A 26,956-nucleotide genomic window follows, 5' to 3' on the forward strand; every position below is an offset into this window, starting at 1 on the left:
AAATAAGCTAAAAGTAATAATTTCATCTACCACGGAATAGCCAGGGTTTACCATCTTTTAGATATCTGAATTCTGGTGCTCCATTCACTCTGCTCTGTTGACTGAATAGAACTTAACCCATCTTTAAAGTGAATATGGATCACATGAGGCTCTTGTTAAAATGCAGATTTTGATTCTGGGACCTGAGTGATTTTTAAAAGCTTTCAGTGGCCCTCCTGCTGCCATCCTAGGAGCAGGCATGAAGTATATAGCTGAGGACAGAGCAGGTGCTTTAACTTGTTTCTGTTAGGTACCACAACACTAAAAAACAAAGAATTTTTTTTTTTTAAAGATTTATTTATTTGTGCATACAGAACTGGGATACAGGCCAGAGGCTTAGGGGCAGTGAGAGGCTTCACCAGAGACAGAGTGGGGAGCAGAACAGGCAGATTGACCAAGTACACTGCTGAGGGGAGCAGCGGGCGGGTCAGGAGAGGTCTGCCACGCCATGTGGTCTCCTCCGGGGCAGGCGGGAATCGAACTCATGCGGAAGCGGCTTTAGATTCTCAGTGCTGTGCTCTAACCCGCTGTGCCACCAGGGAGGGCCAAAAACAAAGAATTTTTTAAAATAAAATACTGACTTTATCTTATTACCTTCCAAGGTAAGTTTGGTTTACAATCTTCCAAGAAGAGAAAGGAAATAGAAAGATCCCTCACAGGGGCAACCCTGGCCTACAATACTGTGACTGACATTATCAGACTCCAAGTCATAATTTAAAATCAAGAAACATCACTGAGTAAGTATTAATCATCTAATAAGGGTGGTCAAGGGGCATTGTCTTCTTTCTTTAGGATATTTTTGTCTCATACATGTGGTTACATAAAGCAGAAGTGAGTAGGCACAAGAAGAGAATTACATTGTGGTTTTTCCCTTGGGGAAAAACTCTGAAAGATCACAGTGATTGTGGTCCTATTGACCTGGAAAGCCTAACTTATCCAGTATGTATGGAGCACAAATAGACTCATTTCATCTGACAGATTTTGAAATATGTCTATGTTTTTCCAGGAGGGTTCTAATCACATGGATGAATCTGAGATATATTTAATTTTAATCACGAATTGCACTGGACATGTCTACAGTCACTACTCTACACGTTTGCTCTCTAGTCTGACAGTAGAACAGAATGACCTTTGTCAGAACACAGATGGGAAAAGTTCTGTGGATGAGTTACCATAGAAAATAGCACACTATCAGGCCTCACTGGTGGCCTAGGGGCTAAGTCTCAGTGCTACCACCGCAAAAGCCCACCACTGTAGTTTGAGTTGGATCTCCAGCCTTAGAGCTAACGCACATGGCTCAGCAGACCTCTCCTGGCCCACCCACTGCTCTCCTCAACATTGTATTTCAGTAGATCCACCTGTTCTGCTCCCCACTCTGTCTTTGGTGAATGCTCTAACTGCCCCCGGCACCGCAACTCTGTTGTGTAGTACACCCCAGTTAGTTCTATGCAAAAATAAATGAAATCTTTACAAAAGAAGAAAATAGCACACTATCAACTCACCTCTTACACTGGACAAGAAATGATAAAGGTAGAGGGAATGGCTTAATAACTTCAAGGCATTTCTCACATGAATGTATACAGTATCATGTGAAGTAACAAGTGAGAAAACATAAAATAGGAAATGGGCCAAAATATTGATGAAAGCAGAACAGGTGGATCTACTGAAATACACTGTTGAGCCATCCTGTTAATAAGGCTAAAGGTCATTTTAATTTATTTTAAAATTTTCTCATTTGCTTCAAAATTATTTACAACAATTACATATTTATCTCACAATGGAAATGTCAACTAAGGCATATATCTCATCTGTTCCTTTATTTCTATTGCATATTGCTTACAACTTAGTACAGAATTAAAATTGGGTTTTAAAGTTCCTTTTAATTTCTCAAACTGCCTTCTTTCATTTAATTTCAAGAATTTAATCAGAAAAACCTGCTGCAACATATTGTACTCTATCACTACAAAAGCTCTTGAACACTGTACATTTATGTCTGCAATAATTAGGCCAGATGCTATTTATGTGAATCTCTTATTGGCCTATCACCAATTTTTTAATCCACAGAACATATTGATTAGTGCTTCCTTTATTTATCAGATGGTTGAGGCAATGTCAGAAAGATCTAGAACATTTCTCCCGATTCAGCTGACAAAAATTTTATAACTGGATATCTATTGTTTTCCTATGGGATAAAAATTCTTTCAGCAGAATAAATGCTCTAAAGTCGGTGCATGTTTTCTTTTTCTTTTCTTTTTTTTTATTCTAGTCTTTAATGGAGTGGGAGGATCCTGTGTTAGAAAACAAGCACCACTATGAGACCTTTCAATCTGTAGTTGCACTGTGGAGAACACTGCCATGGTTTACAGCTACCCAGCAAGCCATCAGCTCGTAAGGGGCCTAGAACTGTGCTTTGTAGAAACCTGGAGACAAAGAACTAATTAATGCCAAAGGTGTGGCCCACTGCAAACTGGTCAACTGTCCATCTCTGTAATCATTCAGTGATTTGTTAAACCCGCATTTACAGGCCCTAGAGATTCAGAGGCTACCAGGACACCATCCCTTAACTCAGCTTACAAATCCTTAAGGGAAAGACAGGCGGTTAGTAGACCACCATTATCAAAATATAGGGGGCTACCTATAAAGATCAGTTATGGAGCCCAGGGAGAGGGAGTTGTCAGTTCTACATGGAAAGCAGGACATTTCATAAACGAGACAGCCTATGAACTGAATATTAAGAAATGAATAGGTTCTTGCTTTGAAGAGCTCTGGTGATGATTCAATGAAGTGAATATACAAATATCAACAACATACTGGCACAGAGAAGGTGGTCCACCAATGTAATAACAATATGAATAGCAATATATTGGTGTAATGGATTGATTATAGATAGATACCTTTAACAAATGACTAGTATCACTGATAAAGCAAGTGAAGAAAATAATATCAATGAACTAAAAACAAGCATAATGGAATGATAATGATGCTGTCAGTAGTAGCGACAGTAAAGACAATGGAATCAAAGGAAAAATCCAACATCAATAATTTTCTACAAGTGTCCTGTAGTTTTAAGACAGCCTTAAATACGAACGCAAGAGGGAGAAAAACTAATATTTCTAGGGAACCCACTGTATGTCAAGTCAGGGCCTAATATACATATTTTCTCAGATAATTATCTTTCCAATATCATGAAGTATGTATTATTTCTGCCTTTTAAAAGAAGATAAACAGAGATTCAGAGAGTTTATTTGACTTGGCAAAGGCCATGCAGCTATAAAGTAATAATATGAATAATAAAGTAATGAGTAATAAAATCAGAATTTGGTCTTAAAAGCATCTCATTTCAAATCCCATGAGCTTTTTACTATATCATGAAGCATTTTCATGTGAAAACCCATACTTACAAAGGCAGATATAATTAGTAATTATTAAAGGATAATTTAAAATGGTGAGTTCCCCTGACACATTTAAAAGATGACTTAATTTTCAAAAACAATCAATTTACACCCAACTTTTCAGGCATAACAACTACTAATAATTAAGTGCCTAACCCTCACAGAAACTTACAAAGCAGACCTTATTATTATTCCTATTATACAGATGACAGAACTGAGGATTATCAGAGTTAATTCTTTCCAATGAGAGGGTAGGTTCCATTATGTCCAGGGAGAGAGGCCAGACTGCTCTTAACACCATATGTTTGGAGTCAATAAAAAGTAGTGTTTTTCAGGCCCTCCCTGGTGGCGCAGCGGGTTAAAGCACAGCACTAAGAAGCTAAAGCCACTTCAGCATGAGCTCGATCCCCGCCTGCCCCGGAGGTGACCAAATGGCGTGGCAGACCTCTCCTGACCCGCCCGCTGCTCCCCTCAGCAGTGTGCTTCGCCGATCTGCCTGTTCTGCTCCCCACTCTGTCTCTGGTGAAGCCTCTCACCCTCCGCATCTCTGGCCTGTACCCCAGTTCTGTATGAATAAATAAATAAATCTTTAAAAAAAAAAAAGTAGTGTTTTTCTTCTATACCTTGTTTCAGCATATTACTGTCACTTACATCAAGCATACTTGCGCACATTTCCTCGTTACAAGTCAATACAATATGTAGAATTTTTAAGCTTAAGCAGCAAAGTGGAAAACCAACTTAATTTTCTAGACCTGAATGAGAAACCGCAAGATAGATTTTTCAGACTGAAATCTGAACTTGGGCCCTGCTGAGTTCTTTCCAAGTTCTTTCCATCCCCCCAACACGTTGTCTCAGGGTAGAAGACTCTCACAGGCCAAACAGGGCTCTCCTCCTCTCCGCCACAGAATCAGGATAAGATTCCAAAGTGCATACTCTTGTCAAAATGCCCTCAGCAGATAAGGACAGGGCTCCGGAACACATCCAGAGTCCTGTCGTGGAATACTGGGGAACTTAGAACTCATTTTACAGCAAATTACAGTTCAATTTACAGAAAATTGACTTTTGCTAAGAATAAGCTTTAAAATACTCAGCACCACAGACACCCATAATTAATGACACTGTGGAGAAGCTTAGAGTGAAAGAGAACTTAACTCTACCCAATTTGGGAGGATAATTAACATCTGTGTAAGGAGGAGTGTAGCTCATTAGTCCTGAATATCAACCAAAGGTATAAGGCCTAAGTGGCACATTCTATTCTGGACACTCTCATTCCCTAAATGAAGTATCATAATTATTCTTACACCCCTTTTTCTTTGAAAACAGCTAAGATTTTCCATTTATTCAGAGATGGAGCAAATCATGGCCATTGTTTAACATGTGCCATCAGCATTTATAGAATACTCTGACATTTTAAAATGCAAACTATATTTTTGCATCAACCGTATTTTTCACATCAATTGCAAACAAATCTAAAAAGTACTATATTCACCTGTACAACATAGATATAACATCCCAGATCATAATAGTTAAGAAGTCTGTTTACAAAGAATGAAGAGCTTGAATATGCCTAAAGAAGTTAGAGCTTTAGTTAAAAAAAAAAAAAGCTTATTTTAAAAGAATGAACATCACCAACAGCTTCAGAAAATAACCTTTTCCTGTCCAAAAAAAATCCTATCACATTCTAAATATCGTAATTTTCATTGGAAATTTCCAGTTTTCACATGAACTCTATGTTTAGTAATTGCTGAGACCAAGATTAGATGGGGCAGTAAAGGGCACTACTTTTAAGGGGAAGACATTCTAAATGCTCTAAATTCATGAGTGAGCAAAATTATTTTTACTTCAGATAACAATTAGGTGTTATAAACCAAAAGAAATAAAAAAACAAAGGTGATTTTTGTAATATCTGATGGGTAGGTTCATGCAATCATCACTATCATTTCCTGAATTCCAACAAATGTATATTAATCAATTCAAAATAAATGACTGCAAGTGTCAAGACTCATTTACAAGCATCTTTTTTACCTTTATGTTTATAATACACAAAGGCAGCAATGACCAAAAGTTATCACATGATAATTGATTCACCTACTGACAGCTAATGGGTTTATTGTACATGGAAGTTGCCTGAATGTTTATGTCCCCCCAAAAATCTTATGTTGAGATTTACCCTCCAAGATGATCATATTAGGAGGTAGACTCTTTGGGAGGTAATTAGGTTAAGAGTTTGCACTTGGAAATGGAATTAGTAACCATAATAAAAAAGACCCAGAGCTCCTTGATCTTCTGCCAGGTAAGAACACAGCCAAAATGCAATGTCTGTGACCCAGGAAGTGCGCTCTCAACAGACTTCAAGTCCCCCTCAGTGTGAGAACTGAATGTCTGTTGTTTCTAAGACAAGCAAGCTGTGGGGTTTTGTTATAGCAGCCAGATGCCAGGCTATGATACCTGTTCTCTCACTTTGCATCTAAATCAGTCTCTGAGTAACCTGACTGCAAGTGAGTCATCCCTACTGCTTCTCACATTAGGAAGACACTAAGTTGTTTGCTCACTCTGTGCTAGCAGGGTGGATATTACAAAGTGCATGACTTATGTGAAATGTCTGTAAGATAAAAATATAACATCCCTGAGTAAATTTTTCCTCTACTACTAAACCCCGCCATTTGGGTTGGGTCTGCAATGTCAAAAAGTGGATAAGATGGGAATGTGCATCTATTTCCTGCCTAAAGAGCAGTCTAGTTTATCCTGACTATATATCATTGGAAAAGGAGACATCATAGGGAAATGCCTTATCTATGATCTTTACAGTATAAAATGTCTGCTTAGGTACCAGTTATTCTAAATCTTGCTCTTGTTTATGTTTCTGGGAAAGGATTCAGTAATCACAGGCTTAGAAGACTTAGCAGGTCAAGACAGTCAGATTAGCTGTTCCATAACTCAGGAGATCTACAAATGCATTTTTTGCAACAAACCTTGTACTTGTGGGCTTATTTTAAACACTTAAAAAATAGTCACACTCCAACTGGCTTTTGAGAGTAAGTAATTGCTTGGCAGGGTAAGACACTGAACCACAGACATTCCAAATTGGGGAAAAAGGAAAAAATTCTCACCATGCAAAGCCTCCCAGGAAGCAGACATGGTTTTAACCTTCAGCTAGCAAATGCCCTCCTTCCTCATGAGGGGCCCTTAATCAAAGCCCAGATAAAATAATGCATCACTGAAAAGAAGATACAGCAAACATTTCTTCGACCTCCTCACCATGCCAGCAAAAGTGTCTGATCATATAGTGAGCTCAGCATCCTCCCCAAAAGATATGAAGGGAAGGCAAGGCTGCAGCAACCTTTACCAAAGCTTCAATACCCCTTAATAAACACTAGAGTTAACATACTTAGAAAGGGCTTGCTCACAAGTAGAGTGCTTGTGAGCCACCAGGGAAATTGCAGTTTCCTGCAATCCTACAAAATGTCCTCTAGCAATGTATAGCTCAGCACTTCCAATTTGTTGAGTTCCTTATCTCAGCCTATTACCTCAAAAAATCCCCATATAATGAACTCCTAGGTGAGGGCTTAAAGAACCCCAGTAAGCAACTGAACAAGGAGGCTGAGGAATGGCAGAAGGAAGGGAAAGGTGCATGTGGTGATGTTGCCAGTGCCCATCTCTGGTGTCATACATAACAGCAGGCGCAGCCTTCACTGCTTCAACAGAAGCAGTCTCCAGTTTCCAGGCCGTGATCCATTGCAGGCTGCCCGAAGGTGATCAGAAGAGGCCAACTTCTGAGATGTTAGCCAACTTGCTTTCTACTAATTCACCCAAAGAACTCCAGCCATTCATAGTTTTTAAACAGTTCTATTTCCTCAATGCAAAAATATATGAATCCTAAAAACTTTATTAGGCATTAGATTTTCCATATTCTTTGTGGAGTTGTTATAAAGGGGTCAGATGCACTATTTTTATTTAAAAAAATGTGGAATAAGTGATCATACGGGTGATGTCCTGTGCACAGCACATGCACCCCAGTGGCACAATGGGCAGGATACCACCTACTAGGGCAGAGCATCGTGCCACAGGAAAACTTGGGGGAAAGTGGTTTATTCTCAGGCTTATCAAGTCTTGGACTCTGCCCAGGCTGTCAAAGAATTCTACTCTCAGAAACTGCTTGTGGGAACAGATTTCTCTTTTGAACAGAAATGATTCTAAAGACTCCTGGGGTTCATGAGGAAGTGTCTTTGTTATGAGTGGGAACCCAAGCAAAAAGTCTTTATATTCTTTCTCTCTATCTTCCAATTCCTCTGCAATTTTTCACCACTCCTGCTATGAAGAGAGCATATCACACAATGGAGGAAAGCCACAACAGCAAACTGAATGCTGCACCATAAAAGCCACACACACACACACACACACACACACACACACACACAGTTGAATACAACAATTAGCAGAATGGCGGAAGGGAAAAACATATAAAGAGGAAAACTTTCAGATGATACTACTTGGATGAAAAGCTCACTTGCAAATTCTTTCTCAATACATTTACATCTGTGAGTGCTTTGATTACAACATGTCGTATAGTGTTGTGAGCACAAGCTTGGAGAAAAACTGGTTCAAATCCCAACCCCACCACTCACATTATGTGAACTTGAACATTTTTTTTAAATGAGTCCCTGCCTCAGTAGCCTCATTTGTTAAACAGGGGTAAGGATTGAGCTGTTAGGGCAATTAACCCTGTTAAGACAAGCAAAATGTTTAGAATAATGCTCAACAAAACTACAATCATTAAAATTGCTCTCATCTGTATTTCTACAGATGACCCTACAAGATCTTTATGAAATAGAAGTGATCATTTTATCTATCTTTTACTGAGTACACTTAGCCTTTATTAAATGATGTGCTAAGGACATAAATAATCTGTGCTTGTGCCAAGATCTGAATGCTGATTTTAACAGGATTCTCTGCATTACATTGGATCATTTACATGTAAACCACAGCAAAAACAGCCATAAATTCCTAAATAGAAGAAAACTATTAAGGACAGCATAGCACCTATTCTAGGAATAAATAGCTGATCAACTAATGGCAGAACTTAGCAAAATAAAGCTGATATTTAGATACAGTGTGTAGCAACTTGGAAATCCCAAATTCTGAGGTGGGGGGATAAGGTAAGATTTATCAAGATGTATTTTTTGTTAAAAATTTACTTTTTATGAAAACAGATTCACTCTCATCTTGAGAAAACTCAATACACAAAAATGCAGATCTACAAGATAGTTGAGTAATTCATGATAAAGTGAACCAGTGTAGGACATAGATGCTTACATGTGAAGCTTGACGTCTTATTGAAATCCAGCAGTGGGCTTCATAAGATCTAATACACTAGTGACATTCAGGCTAGACCCTCTGAGATCTAGAAAACTGGGAATTTCATCCCTCAGAATCCTTAGCCACATGACACAAGTTTTATGAAACAAGCAAAAGCGGTGAATATAAATGAACACCAGGCAGAGATTCTTCCTTTCCTGATGAATTGTGTAATTTAGAGCATTTAAATAAATCCATAGGGAAGAAATTCTTTCATGACTAGCACTCTTTCTAGGATTTGCATCTATTCCAATCCATTCAGTTTGAATGTGTTAGCCTTCAAAGGCCTATATTGAATCTTCCATTTAGTAAGCTCAACTTTTTATTTTATACATTGAGTTTTGATGTTTAGTATGTACTCCACATGTAAATCATTCAAGTTACTTCTCAAAATAATGATTTAAGCATTTGGACAATTCACATTAAACACTAATCAATCGTGTACTAAAAAGTATAACCTTCCCAGAAACTGAATGGTCAGCAAACTGCACTGCACATGTCAGTGAGTTCACTCAGTTCACCATCAGGTTTCTATAAAACTTTTACAACAGTTCACATAAGATTTCTTTTAGGTTCATCTGAGTAACTCACTTTAAAATGCCCATACATCCAAAATCAACTGATAACACATTCCATAGCTAAAGAAACCCTCTTTTTGCATTAAGTCTGAATTACGCTTTCAATACGAGGTGTGTAATATTCTAGAAGTATGCCTCTTACAGCCAATCAAATAGAAATCTTTGTGCGCTTAAATATTTACTTTAAAGTCTATAAAATATAAATGCAGCTCATGAGTGAATATTACTAAGACATAAAAGTAGAAAACATTATTTAAGACAAAGAAATGAATTAGAATTTTCTCTTCTGAGTAGACTTTACCTCTACACCCCAGTTATGCTCAAGGCTATATGTAATTCTATAAGACAAAATTAAAAACAGATGACAGAAAAGCACTGTTAAGAAATTAAAAACTGCAAATGTAGACATCTCTGAGTAATCATTTATGATTTGGAGACAAGCATTTCTACTTTATTCCAATAGTTAATCCTGTCTTCCTTGGACTGATTTATAGTCAGCAGTTATCTGTTGGCTAAATGACCCAACCTCCTCACCTTCAGTAAACCATATCTCTAGTGCCCTCCCAAAGCCCAGTAAATTGCCCAACTCCCAGTTCCAGCCTACGAAGTCAAGACCTTGATCTCTCGCTTACCTGTTTCCCATCCAGGGTGTACAGACGCTTCACCACTCCCGAGTCCAGCTTGATGGCATCCGTTATATCGGTGAGGACCTGCTCAAAGGAATGAGCAGTTTTCTTGTTCAGCAGAATCCTGACAGCTTTCCGTGGCTTCACCCCACTTCTGATGATGGTGACCAGCTTAGGCCGAATGAAATCCTTATTCTCCCGCACCTCTGAAGGGCCCCCTTTGGCAGTGGCCAGTGAGGACACGGCCCGGGAAGCTGAAGTGGTCTTCACGTTCACCGACCAGTTGGGGTTCACATTCTTGGTATACTCCAGTTTCTTAAAGGGCTCAATTGAGCCACACACATAACTCTCTCCTAAGGAAAAGAGAAATATATATATGTGTACACTAACTTTATATAACACTTTATATGAAGCCCAATTTCTTTTTCTCGTCTTTGATTTCTATTTTCGATTGAGCAGTGAAAGTCAATTATGATATTTTTAAACAGTGGCAAAATACAAAAGATCCTATGAAACACGCAAATAATTATGATTAAGAATTAATGAAGGAGGAGATTTCTGCTATAATCTGGGATTGGGATCCTAGGGAGAACTATCATTCTTCCTTTCTTCATCTTCAGATTGGTGAGCGAAATATTAATATAACTCAAGAGACTTCAGGAAATTATAAAATTTAACGTACAATATGAGGTATTCCTTGGGATTTAGGAACATTTCTATTTGCAGTAAATTTTAAAAATTATTAATACCCACATTTGCTACCTGAGATAAAACTGAGACTAGATCAGAAAATAGATATTTAAATAATGGCATAATTTATAAGCATGAAGGGAATATGTACTAAACATTTTTGTAAGTCAAGTAAGATTCCAAAAGTAAGTAACAATATTTCCTTCATCCCCCTCTACACAGAGCCAAGCATGCCACCCAACATACTACCCACATGCTACCCACACAGCACCACTTCACAAGTGTGAAGCCAAACCTGTTTACAGAGAAATGGTTCTATGCATGGTTAATTGACAACCTGTACCTTTATAAAATGCTTTCCAAATAAAAGTAATTATATAAAATAAATGATATCTAGAGACATAATATACAATGTCACTACCTAAATAGTATAACTGAAATATGATAATTTATACTATTTAACTTATACTATATATAGTTATGCTATCTAAATAGTATAACTGAAATATACTAAGTAGAACTTAAATGCCATGACAAAAAATAAATAAATAAATAATAAATATATATAAGGCATAGGGTGTAACAAATTAATTAAAACAGAGGAATCTTCTCACAACATGTAGGTACATAAAATCATCATGAGGCATACTTTAAATATCTTACAATTTATCATTTATTTTCTAATAAAGCTGAAAAAAGAAATTAAATAAAAATAATATTTTTTTAATTAAAAATGACTCTGAACAAATAATTTTTTAGTGAAAACATTCAGCCTATTACACTGATATGGATCACACTAAAATGAAGTAACACATGTAAAAAGCAATGCCAAATTATAAGGTGACTGATACTAACTACATATTTCATTAAGTTAGGTCACAGTGTTTTGAAATTAAAAACTTTATAATGACTTTTTTCTGTGTTACTAAGTCTTTGTAACTGGGAATAGGTAAAAATGCTCAAAGTCTTCATAAGTGCAGGTAAAATGAACTAGGACTAATTCAACACAGCCCATTTACTTTTACCTAAGTCCTTGTCCTATTTTAAAATTAATCGTGCAAACACCCAAGGCCAGAGAATAAGTATTCCCATAAAAATAACTCAACCATGGTTTCAAAAATAGAAAAACATAGTTATACATATCATCAAACATTGACTTTGAAAATGTTTTACAACTATACTTTCAAAGCTTATTTATACTTCCTAGCTCACTAGAAGTGTTACAAATAGTACACATTTAACAACCACCTTTACTATTCACCTAGCAGATTGTGATCTCTACAGTGCTTCTCAGATTTGTTCAGGTGCCATAAATATGCAGGTAAAGGCTGCAAAACAGTGGTATTTCTGAGGCTTTTGTGGAGATCTGTGTGAAGGTCACAGTGGGAAGGGAGATTTGGAAGTCTGGCTCAAGACCTGGTTTCTCCAAGTACATAACCTTGGGAGAAGTCCCCAAGACTTTTCAGGAGTGGATTATTCAGCTGTCAAATGAAGATTCTTGCAGTGGCCACTTTAATCTGACCAAGTTTTTTGTAAAGGTCAAATTAGACAATAGAGGTCAAAGCAATCTCTAAGGCAAAACTGTCATATAAGTAAAAGCATCTCAGGCTGCATTACCCTAATTGTGCAGCAAGCCTGAAAAGAAAATTTAAAAAACACAATTACTAGAAATCAGTGAGCAGGTTTTATATTATCAGATGCTAATTGTTTCTAGCCCACATAGCTAGCAGTGAACATTGGCTGGGTTCATCTCAATATGAGTATGCCCTAAATGTTCCCCAATGCCCCAATGATACAGTCTGTAATTTACTCAGTAAAATTTGTCATTGTCAAAGTCCTGTGCTAACAGAGAATATACAATTTTCCAATTATGTATAGCTTTAGATGATATTAATAATTAAAATCAATAACATGGAATCATTTTATGCATCAACAAAAGAAACTTTTTAACAACATGAAACAATAACTAAAAAGGAAAGGGATTTTAAAGTATTCATCTAACAATATAGAATGGGTTTTTGAAAGAAAAAATAAGTTATTTTCTTACATCTTTTTTTTTTTAAGATTTATTTATTCATACAGAATTGGGCTACAAGTCAGACATGCAGGGGTGGTGAGAAGATTCACCAGAGACAGAGTGGGGAGCAGAGCAGGCAGATGGACGAAGTACACTGCTGAAGGGAGCAGCAGGTGGGTCAGGAGAGGTCTGCCCTGCCATGTGGGTCAAACTCACACTAAAGCAGCTGCGCCAGCCTGCAGTCCTGTGCCCTAACCCACTGTGCCAACAGAGAGGGCCCTTTCTTACATCTTAGATAAAACAATCTGAAAAATTTCAAAACCTGACAACTTTAAGAAAAAATGCTGGCTTGATTCAAGGAACAGTTGAGAAGAAACTTGTATTTAATCTGTGTGATCATTTTGAGACTTTCCTGGTTGGTTAATCAGATTCAAGACTGAAATAGAATGTTGGTGAAGAGCATGAAACTGCAATAGAGGATGTTAAGAAGCCAAGGAGAGTGTGACAGTTAAGAAGGGAGAATGGAGTTGGCTACCTAATCCAAACACACACAAGGAAGTGTTATCACGAATTCAGGGACAGTCACAGGTGAGTTTCCATGTGTTAATAAACTCCTATTATGGTGTGCATGTAAATTTGCAACCTGCTTGAACCCACATTTTGACTACTTTTATTTTAATCACAATTCTGAACTTCTCCACATAAGAGAGGCAGTCTCTGTCCTCAAGCAGGCAATTGACTGCATTTTTTGATTTTGTGGAAACTAACTTTTAAATTAATGTGCTGATATCATTGATAACTGTAAATTAACAAATGTGAGTCTCTTGAATGGAAAGAATATGGAGCCTTGATTTGGTCAAATAGCTTTGGATAGCCAGTGTTTAATCTCTTCTTTTATAGAAGTGAGTAGGTTATATTTTAGAGAATCATCAATAAGTTTTAAGTCCTAACAAGAGATACATGTATTAAAGGTTATTCAAAAAGTAACAAGATGAAGTAAAAATTATATTTACCATAACAAACTTCTTATATGCACTAACCCATTCTGAAGTTTGTATGATGCAATGTCTACTACAACAAAATAAAAATTAATTTTTATAAATTAAGGTGTATTTGAACAAATATTGCCTCAAACGTTTTGGATTACTTATTAGAGGTCAAGTTAAATACAAATGGCACAATGGGTTAAAGTGCAGCAATGAAGCTATCCACAATCATTGCAGCAAGTCCAAGGCCAGGGAGCTGACCCACATGGTGTGGCAGACCTCTCCTGACCTGCCCGCTGCTGTTCCCCTCAGCAGTGTCTTTCAGTAGTTCTGCCTGTTCTGCTCCCCACTCTGTCTCTGGTGAATCCTCTTACTCACTGCACCTCTAGCTTATACCCCAGTTCTTGTATGCATAAATAAATAAATCTTAAAAAAAAAAAGAATGACATGATGACAATGATCATGGATGACATAAAGGAATTGAAACTCCATTTAAAGGTAGAGCTAGAAATTGCCACACATAATGACTTACTGGTGTGTTATCATTGCTTAAATTTAGTTGCAGTTTACTCATTCAAGACTTTTGTGTGAAAACTGATCCTCAATTTAAAGTCAAATACTTTGAGAATCCAAACAATGCCAACAGCAAGGAAGCACTGCAGGAGAGAGTCTCTCTGTGTGCAAAAGCAGCATCTCAGAATTGCTGTGACATTTACAAAAGCCAAAAAACTAATATGTGTTTTTAAGCAAACAGAGATAAAGAATGTTATCAGTGGAAACAAAAGCAAAAAAAGATAAGAAAGTAAAGCATGAAATTATAGTTGGATCCTACCAACCCCTCTTAAAATATCAGAAGATTGTAATTTTTCCATGAAAGATTTAAGTATATGGGGGATTTGGGAATGCAGAGTAAGCACTTTTTAAGCATGTTACATTACTTTTTAAGATACTGAAGGGTTCATGTTTTTGTTTTGTTTTCAAAAAAAAATCACACATGCCTTCTTAAATTATTACAATTGTCATTATTCTTCAAAGTATGGAAATGAATTTTCTCTCTAACAAAATTTCTTACTGAAAAATCCACAAAATGGATTCTATGTGATCACTGTCTCCCATTATGAAATTAGAAGATTTTCACTTTAAAGAATTCTCTACATCACTTTTGAGAACTTCAAGTAATATGCTACTAGCTCTGTGGTTGACCAGGTCTAGTCAGCTAGGAAAATACAGCTCCACAAGACCAAGGATGAGGAGATTTTAGAAGTTTGCCCTTTTCCCTTATTGCCAAAAGTTTTGTTTTATACCTGTTTTACTGAAATATAATCTACATAGCATAAAATTCACCCTTATGAAGTGTAACATTCAGTGGTATACAGTATCTTACCAGAATTACAAAATCCTCATCATTATCTAATTTCAGACATTTTCATCTCCCCACAGAGAAACCTTGTATCCGTGAGCAGTGGATCCCACAAACGCCTCTCTATCCAGCCCCCAGTTAACTATCTACTTAATCTCTGGGAAAACTGTACGGTTTGCCTAATCTGGATACTTTATATAAATAGAATCATGTGATATGTGGCCTTTAGTGTCAGGCTTTTTTTCATATAGCATTATAAATTCTTCCACACTGTACCATGTATTAGTACTTGATTCCTTTTGATTGACAAATAATATTCCATTGCAAAGATGTGCCATATTGTGTTTATCCAGTCATCAGTTGACGGACATTTGGGTTGTTGTCACTTTGTTTTGTTTTGACAAACACAAATGTTATAAACTGGGTACAAGTTTTTATGTGGACATATGTTTTCCAAAAATCTAACTGCATAAAATAATCAGTGATTGAGGTAGGAAACTGTAGGAAAAGGAGAAGAGATTTGCTTAAATCAAAAAAAGCTCCCCATTAGACATATCTGCTTTCCTCCAAAGTTTTTTCTTCAGAGCTTTGTTGCCATGGTTTCTGTCTCTTCTCCCTTTTCTAAGCAGCATTTGGTCTCTTTTGAGTTCATTTGTTGCTGCCATCCAGTCTCCTTATTGTTAATCTTGTCATTATAGTTAGGCTACCATATTAATGTGATTCCTTTTGTTCTGTCTTCTAGGCCCAATTCATCAATGCCTGAGATGGAGGAATTGCTAAGGGTTATGACTTGTAAATTCCAGCTGTGACATCACTTTATCTAATGACCTAATCTTCAGTCTTTGCATTACTAAAGATGATTGCTAAACCCGTTAGGATTGATTTAAATTCAAAATCATGGCACATTCAAGAGTATCTAAAGTGACATATTCCTATAATATACTTTATTTTTCCAGAGTAAAAGTAAATTTTCTCAATGGAAATTCTGGCAATTACAATTTAGTATTGTGAATTACAGTAAAAGTTGATATATATTGAAACTTCTGAGATTAAACTGAGTCAAATTATATGAAATATAATATTAAAGGTAATAAATATAATAAAATGTCATAAAGTAACTTCTTGTTATTTTGTGAGATTCTTTCAGATATAAACAGCCACATTACACACAGGCACAGGTTTAACAATATGTTTTTGATAATTCTATTGAAGGCAAGAATATATGTCCAATGGCACTTATGTATTTAACTTCCATTTAAGTTTTTCATAATACAATAATACAAATAGATAAACTCACAGAACATAAAATTTGAGTGTGTATGTCAGACCTCTGGAAAATATCAATTCAAACTCAGAGCAACATAAAGATAACATAAAGGAACAACAGAAAGATAACATAAAGGAAAAATAAAGAAGATACCTAAATATTTTAAAATTTAAAGCATAACTGTAGAGACACTAAAATAAAAATACGGAGAACCTATCATATAACAAAGTACAAAGCTTATCTAAATTTACTAAAATATACAACAGAAGATAAAAATAAAATCAAACATAAATAGAAGATACTACTAGGAAAATTATAAATTGATAAGAACCCTTTTGGAAAGTGACACTGCAAACCATATTTGGAGTCATGAAGATGTTTTTATCTCTGACCCAAATTCAGATCGTTAAATATATCTCTTAAGGAAATAACAGAACAAATAACAAAACTGCAACAAATCCACACAACATTATTCCCCAAACCTAAAATTTTTTTAACAACCTTTAAATCCTCAGTAATAGGTACAAGACCAGGAATAGCCACTCTGAGGAGTGAAAAGAATCCCAAATTATGAGCTTGTCTTCAAAGAGTTCAGAAAGGAAGATGTGTCTATTAAAAATATTCCACCACAAGGTAATGTGTGGTAATTGCTAAATAAGTGGTCCAGGCAATCTGAATTCATTGGAGAAGAAATCATTTCCCACTTCCCACTAAATAATCAATAAAGAAATGGCATTCATGCTGGTTGTTGAGAGAAGGCAAGATTTTCATTGGCAGAAAAGAGGATAGCATTTCAGATAAAAAATAAATAATATGCTCTAGTGCATAGTCCAATAAAAGGATCGTCTATGAGATATTAATATATTTTTCCCCAAAATAAAATGCAAATGATTTCATGGACAGACAAGTGAGAATAAGACTGAAGTAGGCAACAAAGTCAAAACTTTTCGGAATAAGCAGAAATGGGTCTGGGAAACATCTCAGAGATTGCCAGTGTGAAGGAAGACAGAGGGAAGCTGATACTGCGAGGACTACTTATAAGAGAGAATCAACCAGAATTTGCAGTTGATTGAATACGTGGGCCCATATTTTAAAAATAAAAAAGAAAACATAAACATACTTGAAAAAGCTAAGGAAAGCTTAGCTTTATAATGTCATTGTGCAGAAGATCTAAAGGACATATAAATCAAGTTATAAATGAAAATACCGATAAATTTTATTATATAGATTTCTTTAAATCTACTTGACAAAAGATGCTTTAAACAAGTCATTAAATATAGGAAAATCTAGAAAAAAATACTTTCAATTAATATCACAAAAGATTAATATCTTTTGAAGACATAAATCCTACAAGTATCTGATAGAAAATTAGTCAAAGCTATGAAAAACAATACATTAAAAAGAAATTTAAATGTCATTTAATCATATAAAAAGATGAATATTATAATGAGATACAGGCATTTTCTTTTCTTAATAGGTTGGCAAATTTCAAAGCATTCGATAAAAGTGTCCTCTTAGGAATATCAAAGCATTTGATAAAAGTGTGCTCTGCTATGAAGAGGAATTTTATAACAGTTAAAAGTTGAAAGCTTAGAACTCTCTCTCCAACAATGTGACTTGCATAAATTTATCTTAACAGATATTATCTTACATGAGTGGAAAACTTATATCCAAGGCACTTCACTACAAAATCATTTATAATAACAAAGGACTGGAAACAACCTAAATGTTCGTCAATAAGACTTCTTAAGTAAATGATAGCACATCTGAAAAAAGAATACCATGAAATCAGTAAAAAGTAACATAGCAGTTCTAAATGTATGCTGTGGGTATTGTGAAGTACACAAGATGCAGAACTGTGAGCACAATAAATTGCCTTCTCCACAACATGTATATCCTTGAAAAGCACTGGTATCTCTAAGATCACCAAAAGCTAGAAAATCATTGCCACTGGGAACTTTCAGAGACAGTATGTTTTGTAGCTATTCAAAAATTAATTCACAAAGTTTTAATATAGCATGGACAGACAAAGAAGAAGCCAGTGAACTAAAGGAAAAGAAAGTTGCTAGAAGAAAAGCCATCAAAGTTAAAAGAGAGATCCCCTAAGTTGGGGGTGAAGCATGAGTTTACATCTCAGAGGTGAATTCTGATATGGACATAGAGGACAGCTCTCACACTGCAGCTCTGGAATCGGGCAGTGTTGATGGGGGTAGAACAGGAGAAGAGAGTCAGGGGGTATAGGAGCTTCTAATATGTGTAGAGCTAATATACAAATGAACTTAAATATCTTCAGAAGACAGCTTACTAATGCTCTGGCTCTTTCATACCTACATTCACACCAGATGCTCTAAAAATGATGATTTGAGACAGTAAAAACATAAATGATGCCAGGAGTTAAGGAAAGGGAGGGATTTTTAGGTCAGTGAAACTATACTGTATGATGTTGTACTGGTGGATACATGTCATGATACATTTGTCAAAACCCATTGAACATACAATAACAAGAGAGAACTCAAATGTAATCTATGGCCTTTGGGTGTTAATGACATGTCAATGAGGGTCATCAATACTAACCTATATATCTACCTGGTTTGGGATGGTGGAGGAGGAAAAGGAAAGTATGAATCCATGAGGGTGGGGAATAGATGGTAAACATATGTATTTTCTGCTCAATTTTGTTGTGAACCTAAAACCCACACTAAAAATTAGTCTATTTAAAAGTGGGGGACGGGGGAGGAAGGAGAGGAATGTTTGAACATCTAATAATGAGAAATCAACCAATCAATTATTGATTAAGATATGCATTGCATCTTTCTCCTATGAGTTCAAAGGTTTTAAAAGCTATTCCTTCATTTATCTTCACATTTAAATACCTACAGTGGAATATAAGTAGTATAAAATTGGGGGATAAGAGGCAATATTGGAAAAACGAGGCCAAGTCTCAAGGTGAATTACTGGCAGAAATAGGCCCAAAATACAATTTTCCTTACTGTCATTATTTTTTAAAAATAACATATTAAGGCCATTTTGAGAGCAAACAAGGTCTCCATGATACTTTTAAGTGTATGTGTATATGTGCATGTGTATATCTATGCATATATGATCAATTCTATCTAAGTACTTTCACCAAATTCAGGCATAATCTTCTGTGCCTAATTATTATACAACTGTGCCAGGGACCATAAAACCATTTTAAGAATTTTTAACCTGAGAAAAATGATAGAGAACAAACTAAAAAAAAAAAAAATCACAAGTGCAATACACTTGTCACGGCACCCACAAAAAGAATTTAATTTCAAACTCAAACGTCATCATATCGGAAGGGGAAATGAGAAGCTAATAACATGCATTGACGTTTACACAAAATTAGTATGTAAAGTGTGAGATATGAACCTAATGATGAATATGAAGCAGTGGTTTGCATTTTAACAGACTAAGCAAAAATGTAATTGACAAAGAGGCAAATCTAAATGGATTCTTAGATACTTCAACACTAAGTGCAGCTGCATGCTAATTGTCAGTGCTGTGAATTGGGGGGGAATCCTTTTAAAGGGAAATTTTAATGCAGCCAATATATGAACTTAGACACTTCCCCAAATTTACCATTTATCAATCAAAAAAGTTCTTTTTTCAAAGTAATTTTTAAATCAGAGCATTTAATCTACAGTTATTTTATATTAATTGGAGAGAAAAACATTTGGAGAAAATGAATGAAGGATTTCTGAAAGCAGAATCTGTTCTTGGAACTAAGTCAAGTTGAAATATATTTGTTTCCAAGGACATTAACTATAAAATTTCATCTTAAAGTCCCAAAAAAAGGTCCCTACAAACCCACTCCACATCTTATTAGTGACAGGTGCTCAAGCTTGGAAACCAGGTTTCCTGGGTTGAAATCCTAATTTTCCCCTTTCTTGCTGTGTAAATAGGAACACACCATGTAGCCACACTATGCCTCGTTTTTCTCCTGTTAATGTTAGTGTGACAAAGAGTGCCTACCTCCTAGGATCATGTGAGAATTAAACGTGCTCATGTATGCAAGAAAAGAGACTCTCACCAGAGCATGTCACATGCCCAGTTACTGATCTATAATTATCATTCCCAGTGAGGACAGCAGTTCTCAGATTAAGTATTCTTTGTTAAAAAAAAAAAAATGAAAATCTGGGGGCAAGCATGCCATAATTTTGCTAGTGCCTAGATGAAAAGCATCATTTGTTTTCCCTCACCTCTCACACCCTCCTTGGTGTCATTTCTGACCTTGTCTCAATAAGGATCACTTCTGGCTGGGAAGAAGACCGAAGCCTACAGATGTTGCACAAATGACTTTGAAACAGAGTGAGGTGTCAACTTCCGGCTATCCCAGAATGTGCTTTGAGATATTGACATATTTCCGCAGTAATTCCACCAGTCTTCTAAAGGATGGTTTTGTGACTAGTCAAGTACCTGAATTTGGATTTATATATTAATCCCTTGGGCTCATCTCTCAAATCTTTTATTTATGCTAATATTTTCCAAGGTCATGAAAAAATAGGGTAAAAAATTCAAACTGATGCAGAAAGATTTCATGTTCCTTCTTCCCCTTTAATTTACTAGAAGTCCCAACATCTGAATAGAAGGGAAAAGGCCAAGTCGATGGGCATCCTGGCAGAGTGACAAACCAACAAAAAGAGATGTGAATTCCCACATATCAACAGACCCAAATGAGGCTCCTCTGCACCCTCAAGTCCAGTCACACAAGGCTGGTGTTCCTGCCAAAGAATAAAGGAAAGAAAAGGGGGAAAAGACAGTATGATGCAGCAGCATCAATGTGGAAAGAAGGCTCAGCCTTGAATCTCATACAAACTCTAGTTCCAATGGAGGACAAGAGGATCCGCCTATGTTGAGGGGGAATCAGATCAGAACAACCAAAAACTCCGTGGGGGCCAAAGGGGATTCTTCCTAGAACCTGCGTTGTCAGGCGAGACTTTATGCACAAGGCATTCCTCCAGGATCCAGTAAAGACAACAGAGTCAATGTGAAAAGTGAACTCAGTTATATCAAGCTCTTCTAACACTTCAAACTGCCTCTTCTTGGTCCATGTATTATCTATTCCTCCATCAGCATCCTGAGACCTCCATCTTAGAAAAGCCTACTCACCCAAGAGGTCCAGTTGTCCTCATCTACACCTCAGCATGAATTCAGCCCGTTATTAAACTTTTGATCTCCAAGGTGATTGGAAGCCTTGATGGAGATGGCACTAAGCAAGTACCGCTCAAAACAGAGGACCTACTCTACTTGCACAAGACCTCAGACCTCATCCATGAGCCCACATAGTCCTTTTTCTACATGAAATGTGAAAAACAGAGAATTACTATTAACCCTATTTTTGGGCTTTTAAAAACAAAAAGAACAGATGAATTCTTTTATATCCTCAAATACCATTGAAAGACAACAATCCTTTACATCTAAAAGGAAGCATCATATTGGAAAGAATTGCTTGAAAATCTAATTTTGGTACAGCATCACCACTAAATTGCCATGTAACCACAGACATGTCATTTGATTTTTCTGGGCCATAGTCTCAGTGATACAATTAATGGGTTGACAGTTATTTAAGGTTCCTTTCAATCCTAAAATGTGAGGATCCATTAGTATTTTCAGTTCAAGTACCTTCAGACATGTGATAAAAAAAATTCAATTTGCATCTAGAATATGAACTATATGGTTAAAGGTATAAAAGTGGACTTTCAACATTAATGAAGCATGGGTGTCAGGAAAACAATAGAGACAGGTTTTCCCTAACCCAGCATTGTAAGCTACTTGACTTAATGCCATCCGTGTCTGTCTGTTTTTTCTTTTTACACTACAGAACAGCAAATTGAGCTCTTAAATGTGTGAATCAAAAAAGATCACAGTCAGAAGGCTGCACCTACTTCTTGGAGATTAAATGAGATGGGAGAACAATGGTGAAATATGAGAGCTTATCCTCTAAGGTCACTTGGGGGTTATCTCATAGCACTCACCTTCCACTAGTTGGTCCAGGCTGGAAATCTTCTTGAGCCCATCAATGGTGTAGATTGTTCTCACTCCCTGGGGCAAATTCACATTATCCGACAGAGTTCGGGTCAAATCAGCCAGCAGAGCCTCAAATGATCGGAACCGGTCTGGAGAGATGGCGTACACAATCCCTTTGAAGTATCGATCTCCGTTTCGATAGAAACGAACCTTCTTGGCCTTCTTTTCAGAGCTGAGGGTCTGCAGCGTGCGGGTTCGGTAAAAGCTGCAGTGGGCGCTGTGTGTGGGACTGGGGAGCCCATTCACCCGCGACCCTCTGCTGTATCTCTGTGCCTTGTCCCGCTCATCGAAATGCTCAAGCTCCATGTCTCTGCCGAAGGACATGATGGAGTTAAAGTAGAACCTATGAGGCAAAGAAGCAAAAAGAGAAAAGACATACTGATGTTATTTTAGGATCATGTTTGAAAGGCTCAGCTTGAGAGCAGCTGGTGGAAATATTGTTATAATTGATGATATATTTAATATGACATATCAAGTTGGAGACTAAGAAGACAACAAAGAAACAGAGGAGCAACCCCAGTGGAAAAAACTCATTAATCAACCTCACTTTTGTTAAAAACCAGCTCCCACGTATTGACCACCTACATGGTATACTTTGGATAACTGTAATCTCCAAGAGTCACCACAAACCTTTCAAAGTATTTTTATCCCATGCTACAGAAATAAAAACCACAGTACAGAAAAATTTCTCCTAAGTCTCTCCACGTTGAGAAAGGCCTAAATCAAGAAATGCAGCCCAGGTTTGGCCAACTGCTAGCTTAAGACCCCTTTTCAAGGTACTCTGCTAATTTTAGTAGCAAGTAGGAAATAAAGCTTTTAAACACTATTGGTTAAAGATGGTGTCATGGAAGGTTAGGAATCATAGAGGGCGGGCAGCAGCTGTAACAGATTGCCCAAGGCCAGATGGAGAGCAAGCCAAACCAATCCACAGAAGTTTGTTTGTTTGTTTGTGTTTGTTTTGAAAGTGAATTTTCCATTACTCATCTACTTTTAGTGCTCAGATAAACTGAGTTATAAAAAGGAGGAGAGGCAGGAAGAGAGAAGAGCAGAAAGAGGAGAGACAAGGAAGAGGAAGGAGAGAAAAAGGAAAGGGAAAAAAGGAGTAAGGAGAAAAACGGAAAAGTAAAGGAGGAGGAAGAAGAAGAGAGAAGAAAGGGGAAAAAGTTACTTCTTCAGAGCTCTTTGTTTCACTTTCATTAAAGCTCTCAAACTTTGTGGTTAAGAAAATCATGCCTTAAACACATCAATTCAGACCTGACCCCACACTGACTGCAGACTTTGACAGTGTATCTGATCAACATCTGTTAGCCTCAACTTCCTGAATCACATGTGAGAGTATTAATTCTTGCCTCATAGTATTAAGTTAATATATTTGCAAGTTTCCCATGGGATCAATTCATCCTTGCTAAGGGGTTAGTTGATAAAAATTTGTGTTGCTCCTTGTGGGGATTCATGTCCTAACAGGCAATCTAGGAAGTAGAAAACCTCAGCATTCGAAGGAAAGAAAATCTAATTCCAGACATGTTGAAATCGAATGTAAGGCAAATGGAAAAACTGGGACAAGAATCTTAAGTGTTTCCCGAATCCCATCACATAGATGACACTGCTTTTCCAAAGGTCAGACAAACTAATCAAAAGCATTGCCAAGCCTCCCTGACCCTCCCTTGACCCTCAGTAAACTGACCTCTGATCCACTCAGAGTAGCTAAAACTTCATGCACTGCTGGATATTGTGCACTCCTGAAATAAATAAATAAATTTCCACTCCTGAAGTGGAAAAACCTACTATTTATTGAATATCTACAATGTGTCTGACACTATTAATCAGTAATCGTGTACTGTACTTAAAAGTTCAGCAATTCTAAGCCTCCCAACAACTCAACCAGATAGGTATATCACCATGAGTGCGGTAGGTATGGGATTAAGGCACAGTTCCAAAGTCTTATAACTTGAGGGACTTTGGACTTGAATCCAGGATGACTCTGACCCGAAAGTTGGGTCAGCTTATGTTGCGCCCTTGTTCCTTCTCCCAGGCTCTGAAGTTGACCCCTTGTTACATGTAAAGGAGAGTTTTTGAAGTCCTCATTCCTAAGTAACTCTAAGAATATAGGGTAGGCCACTTCCCCACTAGCCACCTGGTCTCCAGACAGAGAAGTCAATTTCACCAGCCCCTGATATCCTAACCTTCTCGTGTCCCCACTAAGGAGAGTGGGAGAAGCATAGTGCAGCTAATAGTTCATAGTATTTTTTATCTATAAATATCAAAACTATTTCACATCTTAATAATTCATAAGCATCTAAATTTTCAAGAAAAGGTTATACCACACATAGGTAGGTATGAACTGATTTCACTGAGTTTTGAAGTTAAATAACTTCTGAACAATATTAGTTAATATTCAGTCCTTCAAGCAGCTGTTAAATGTGTAACCGAGCCAATATTTTGTCCATGATATGACTGGTCCTACTTTTTTTACTTATATCCTTTCTATATTAGTTCTTTTGTCTACCAAAAGGGGAGTGTCTGTTGGGGGAGCAGCAAAGAAATTTCTAGTACTCCTGTCAACTTCCTAAGCTTACAAACTTTGAATGATACAGAGGTCAGATCGCTTTTGAAGTTTTGTTTGTTTGTTTATTTTTTTAGGCAGTGATCATCCTTTCAAATCCCAGTAGTTTTCTCCCAAATTAATGTACACCAAAGAAAAAGAAAAGCTGGGCCATTGCAAAGGAGGGCATGATCTAGTGTACATCTAGCCCTCAAGAGCTCCTGTTGACTCATAATTTGCAAAGGTCATATAATTTAGTAATTGTTGGAATTCCCCAGAGCCTTTTAAATGGTGAATTCCACACCAAATGAAAAAAAAAAATCAAGTTAAAATAGAGGGAAGTTGATTTTGTTTTATCCTATTGGCACATTCTTCCAAACACAATATCCACTCCACAGGACAGGGCCCACATCCTTTACTTCCCCCTTCACTAAGCCTGCCCCACAGTAGACAGTGATGTTGGTGACAAAGAAAAAGATGTTGGTGACACAGAAAAACCACACTGAAAGTGAAATCTTCTTTAGGACTACCATTAACAGTATATGAATGTCAAAACCTACAACACCCACCCTAGTGTTGCAGAAATTATATACAGCATCAAAATCGGTATTATTTTCCCTTGCCCTGTCTGGCTCAGTTCTTGGCTTAGTGACGATCCATTTGAACCAAGAGCTCTTGAAGATGATTCAATTCGCAGGGCTTCCACAGGTTCCCACTTTCCACACAGGAAAAACTCACGAAAGCACACAGTCACATCCCGCACACCCTACATGGCTAAAGGTCTGGGCACACGTTGTGTCATGGTAACCATAAGGCAACAACAGAGCTCACAGGCCCTTGGGTGGGAAAGGACTCTTATCAGACATTTTCCTACATACAATGTCATGCCAAGAATCAGCATCTTTGATGAAAAAATCTGTAGGATTTTTCACCATTTTGAGGAACCTCTGTGTTCATCCTTCTCTGCATGAGCACATGAGTTCTTGTTTCACAGATTTACACACACACTCACACACTCATACCAAGAAATGATTTGGCAGAAACACTGCTACATCTCTATAAATAATGGGCCTGGAAGTTCCAAGGTATATTTTGCCAGTGGGATTAGGATGCAGGTGGATAGACAGGCATGGTGAAATAAGAGGCAAACACACACCTCCAGAGCCAGCACCACCCTGGACACAGACATCACAGGATGTGTGCAAATCTTTTATAATGTTCCTACACACAACCCTCTTAAAATCCCGTCAGCCCCTCATTCATGTAAATTTAATACTTAAAATGCTGTCCTACTTCCTTTCACATTGAAAGACAGTGTATCTAGGAACAGTCATCAAATGTATTCACGGAACACTCTGCAGTGTGGCCGCCAAACGCGTGTGCACCATAAGCTGTGCACACATTCATGGGTGCCCAGAGGGAGCGGGTATGAATGAAACCTTTCATCTGCTCTGTCTCCTACAAGCATCTCCTTGCCAAATCCAGCAGTGATTCCGCGCAAACCTGGTTTTCAAAAGCAACCTCTTTTGTGGGGCAATGCGGGACTGTGCTTGCACCCCCACCAGGAGGAAAATGCCATTTCCTCTCTGCATGCTTTTAGCACTGCAGGTACTAATTTGTACATGAGGCAGCCTCGCTGTCCCCAGAGGAACTTGAGACCCTGCAAAATGTACTTGCAACGTCCACACTGCTGCCACCAACCATGCACAGCTCGCCCCATCCTCTAGCACACACCACCCTCCCGGGCACACGGGAAAGCACATACACAATAAGAGGCCTGGCCTGGCCACTCCTTCCAAGCTCAGACTTGGTTCTAGCTCACGGCCAGTTCTGACAATGACAAACACCTCTCCAGCAACTCTTCCCTGGTTTTCCATATCCACTTACAACGCGGGGAAAGCCTGGAGGAACCCATTCGCCCGACTCCCGGATTTCAGCCGGGTGGCACCAGACAAAAGAGGCAGGTGCCAGCCGCCCCGGAGCCGCCCGCGCTCTCCGCCCCCCGGCCGGGCCAAGCTGGCCAGCACAGGGCTGTGCCTTTCGAGGAACGGCG

The 26,956-nt window shown here is 37.5% G+C and overlaps 1 protein-coding gene across 4 annotated transcripts in view; it reads right to left on the reverse strand.

The window, feature by feature from the left end:
- The window catches only part of DCLK1 (doublecortin-like kinase 1), a 322,359-nt gene that overhangs the window by 295,005 nt on the left and 398 nt on the right, over positions 1-26,956 (reverse strand). For all 4 annotated transcript variants that reach the window (XM_012723242.1, XM_004680201.2, XM_012723241.1 and 1 more), the window contains exons 2-3: positions 22,310-22,704; positions 9,997-10,343 (exon numbers count right to left, since the gene is read on the reverse strand). In XM_012723242.1, coding sequence (XP_012578696.1) covers positions 9,997-10,343; positions 22,310-22,685 — 723 coding nt within the window. In that variant the 5' untranslated portion in view covers positions 22,686-22,704. The remainder of the gene's footprint in view (positions 1-9,996; positions 10,344-22,309; positions 22,705-26,956) is intronic.

Source organism: Condylura cristata, unplaced genomic scaffold (genome assembly GCF_000260355.1).
Source record: "Condylura cristata isolate star-nosed mole 26May11 unplaced genomic scaffold, ConCri1.0 scaffold00010, whole genome shotgun sequence".
In the NCBI taxonomy this organism is placed as follows: Eukaryota; Metazoa; Chordata; class Mammalia; order Eulipotyphla; family Talpidae; genus Condylura; species Condylura cristata.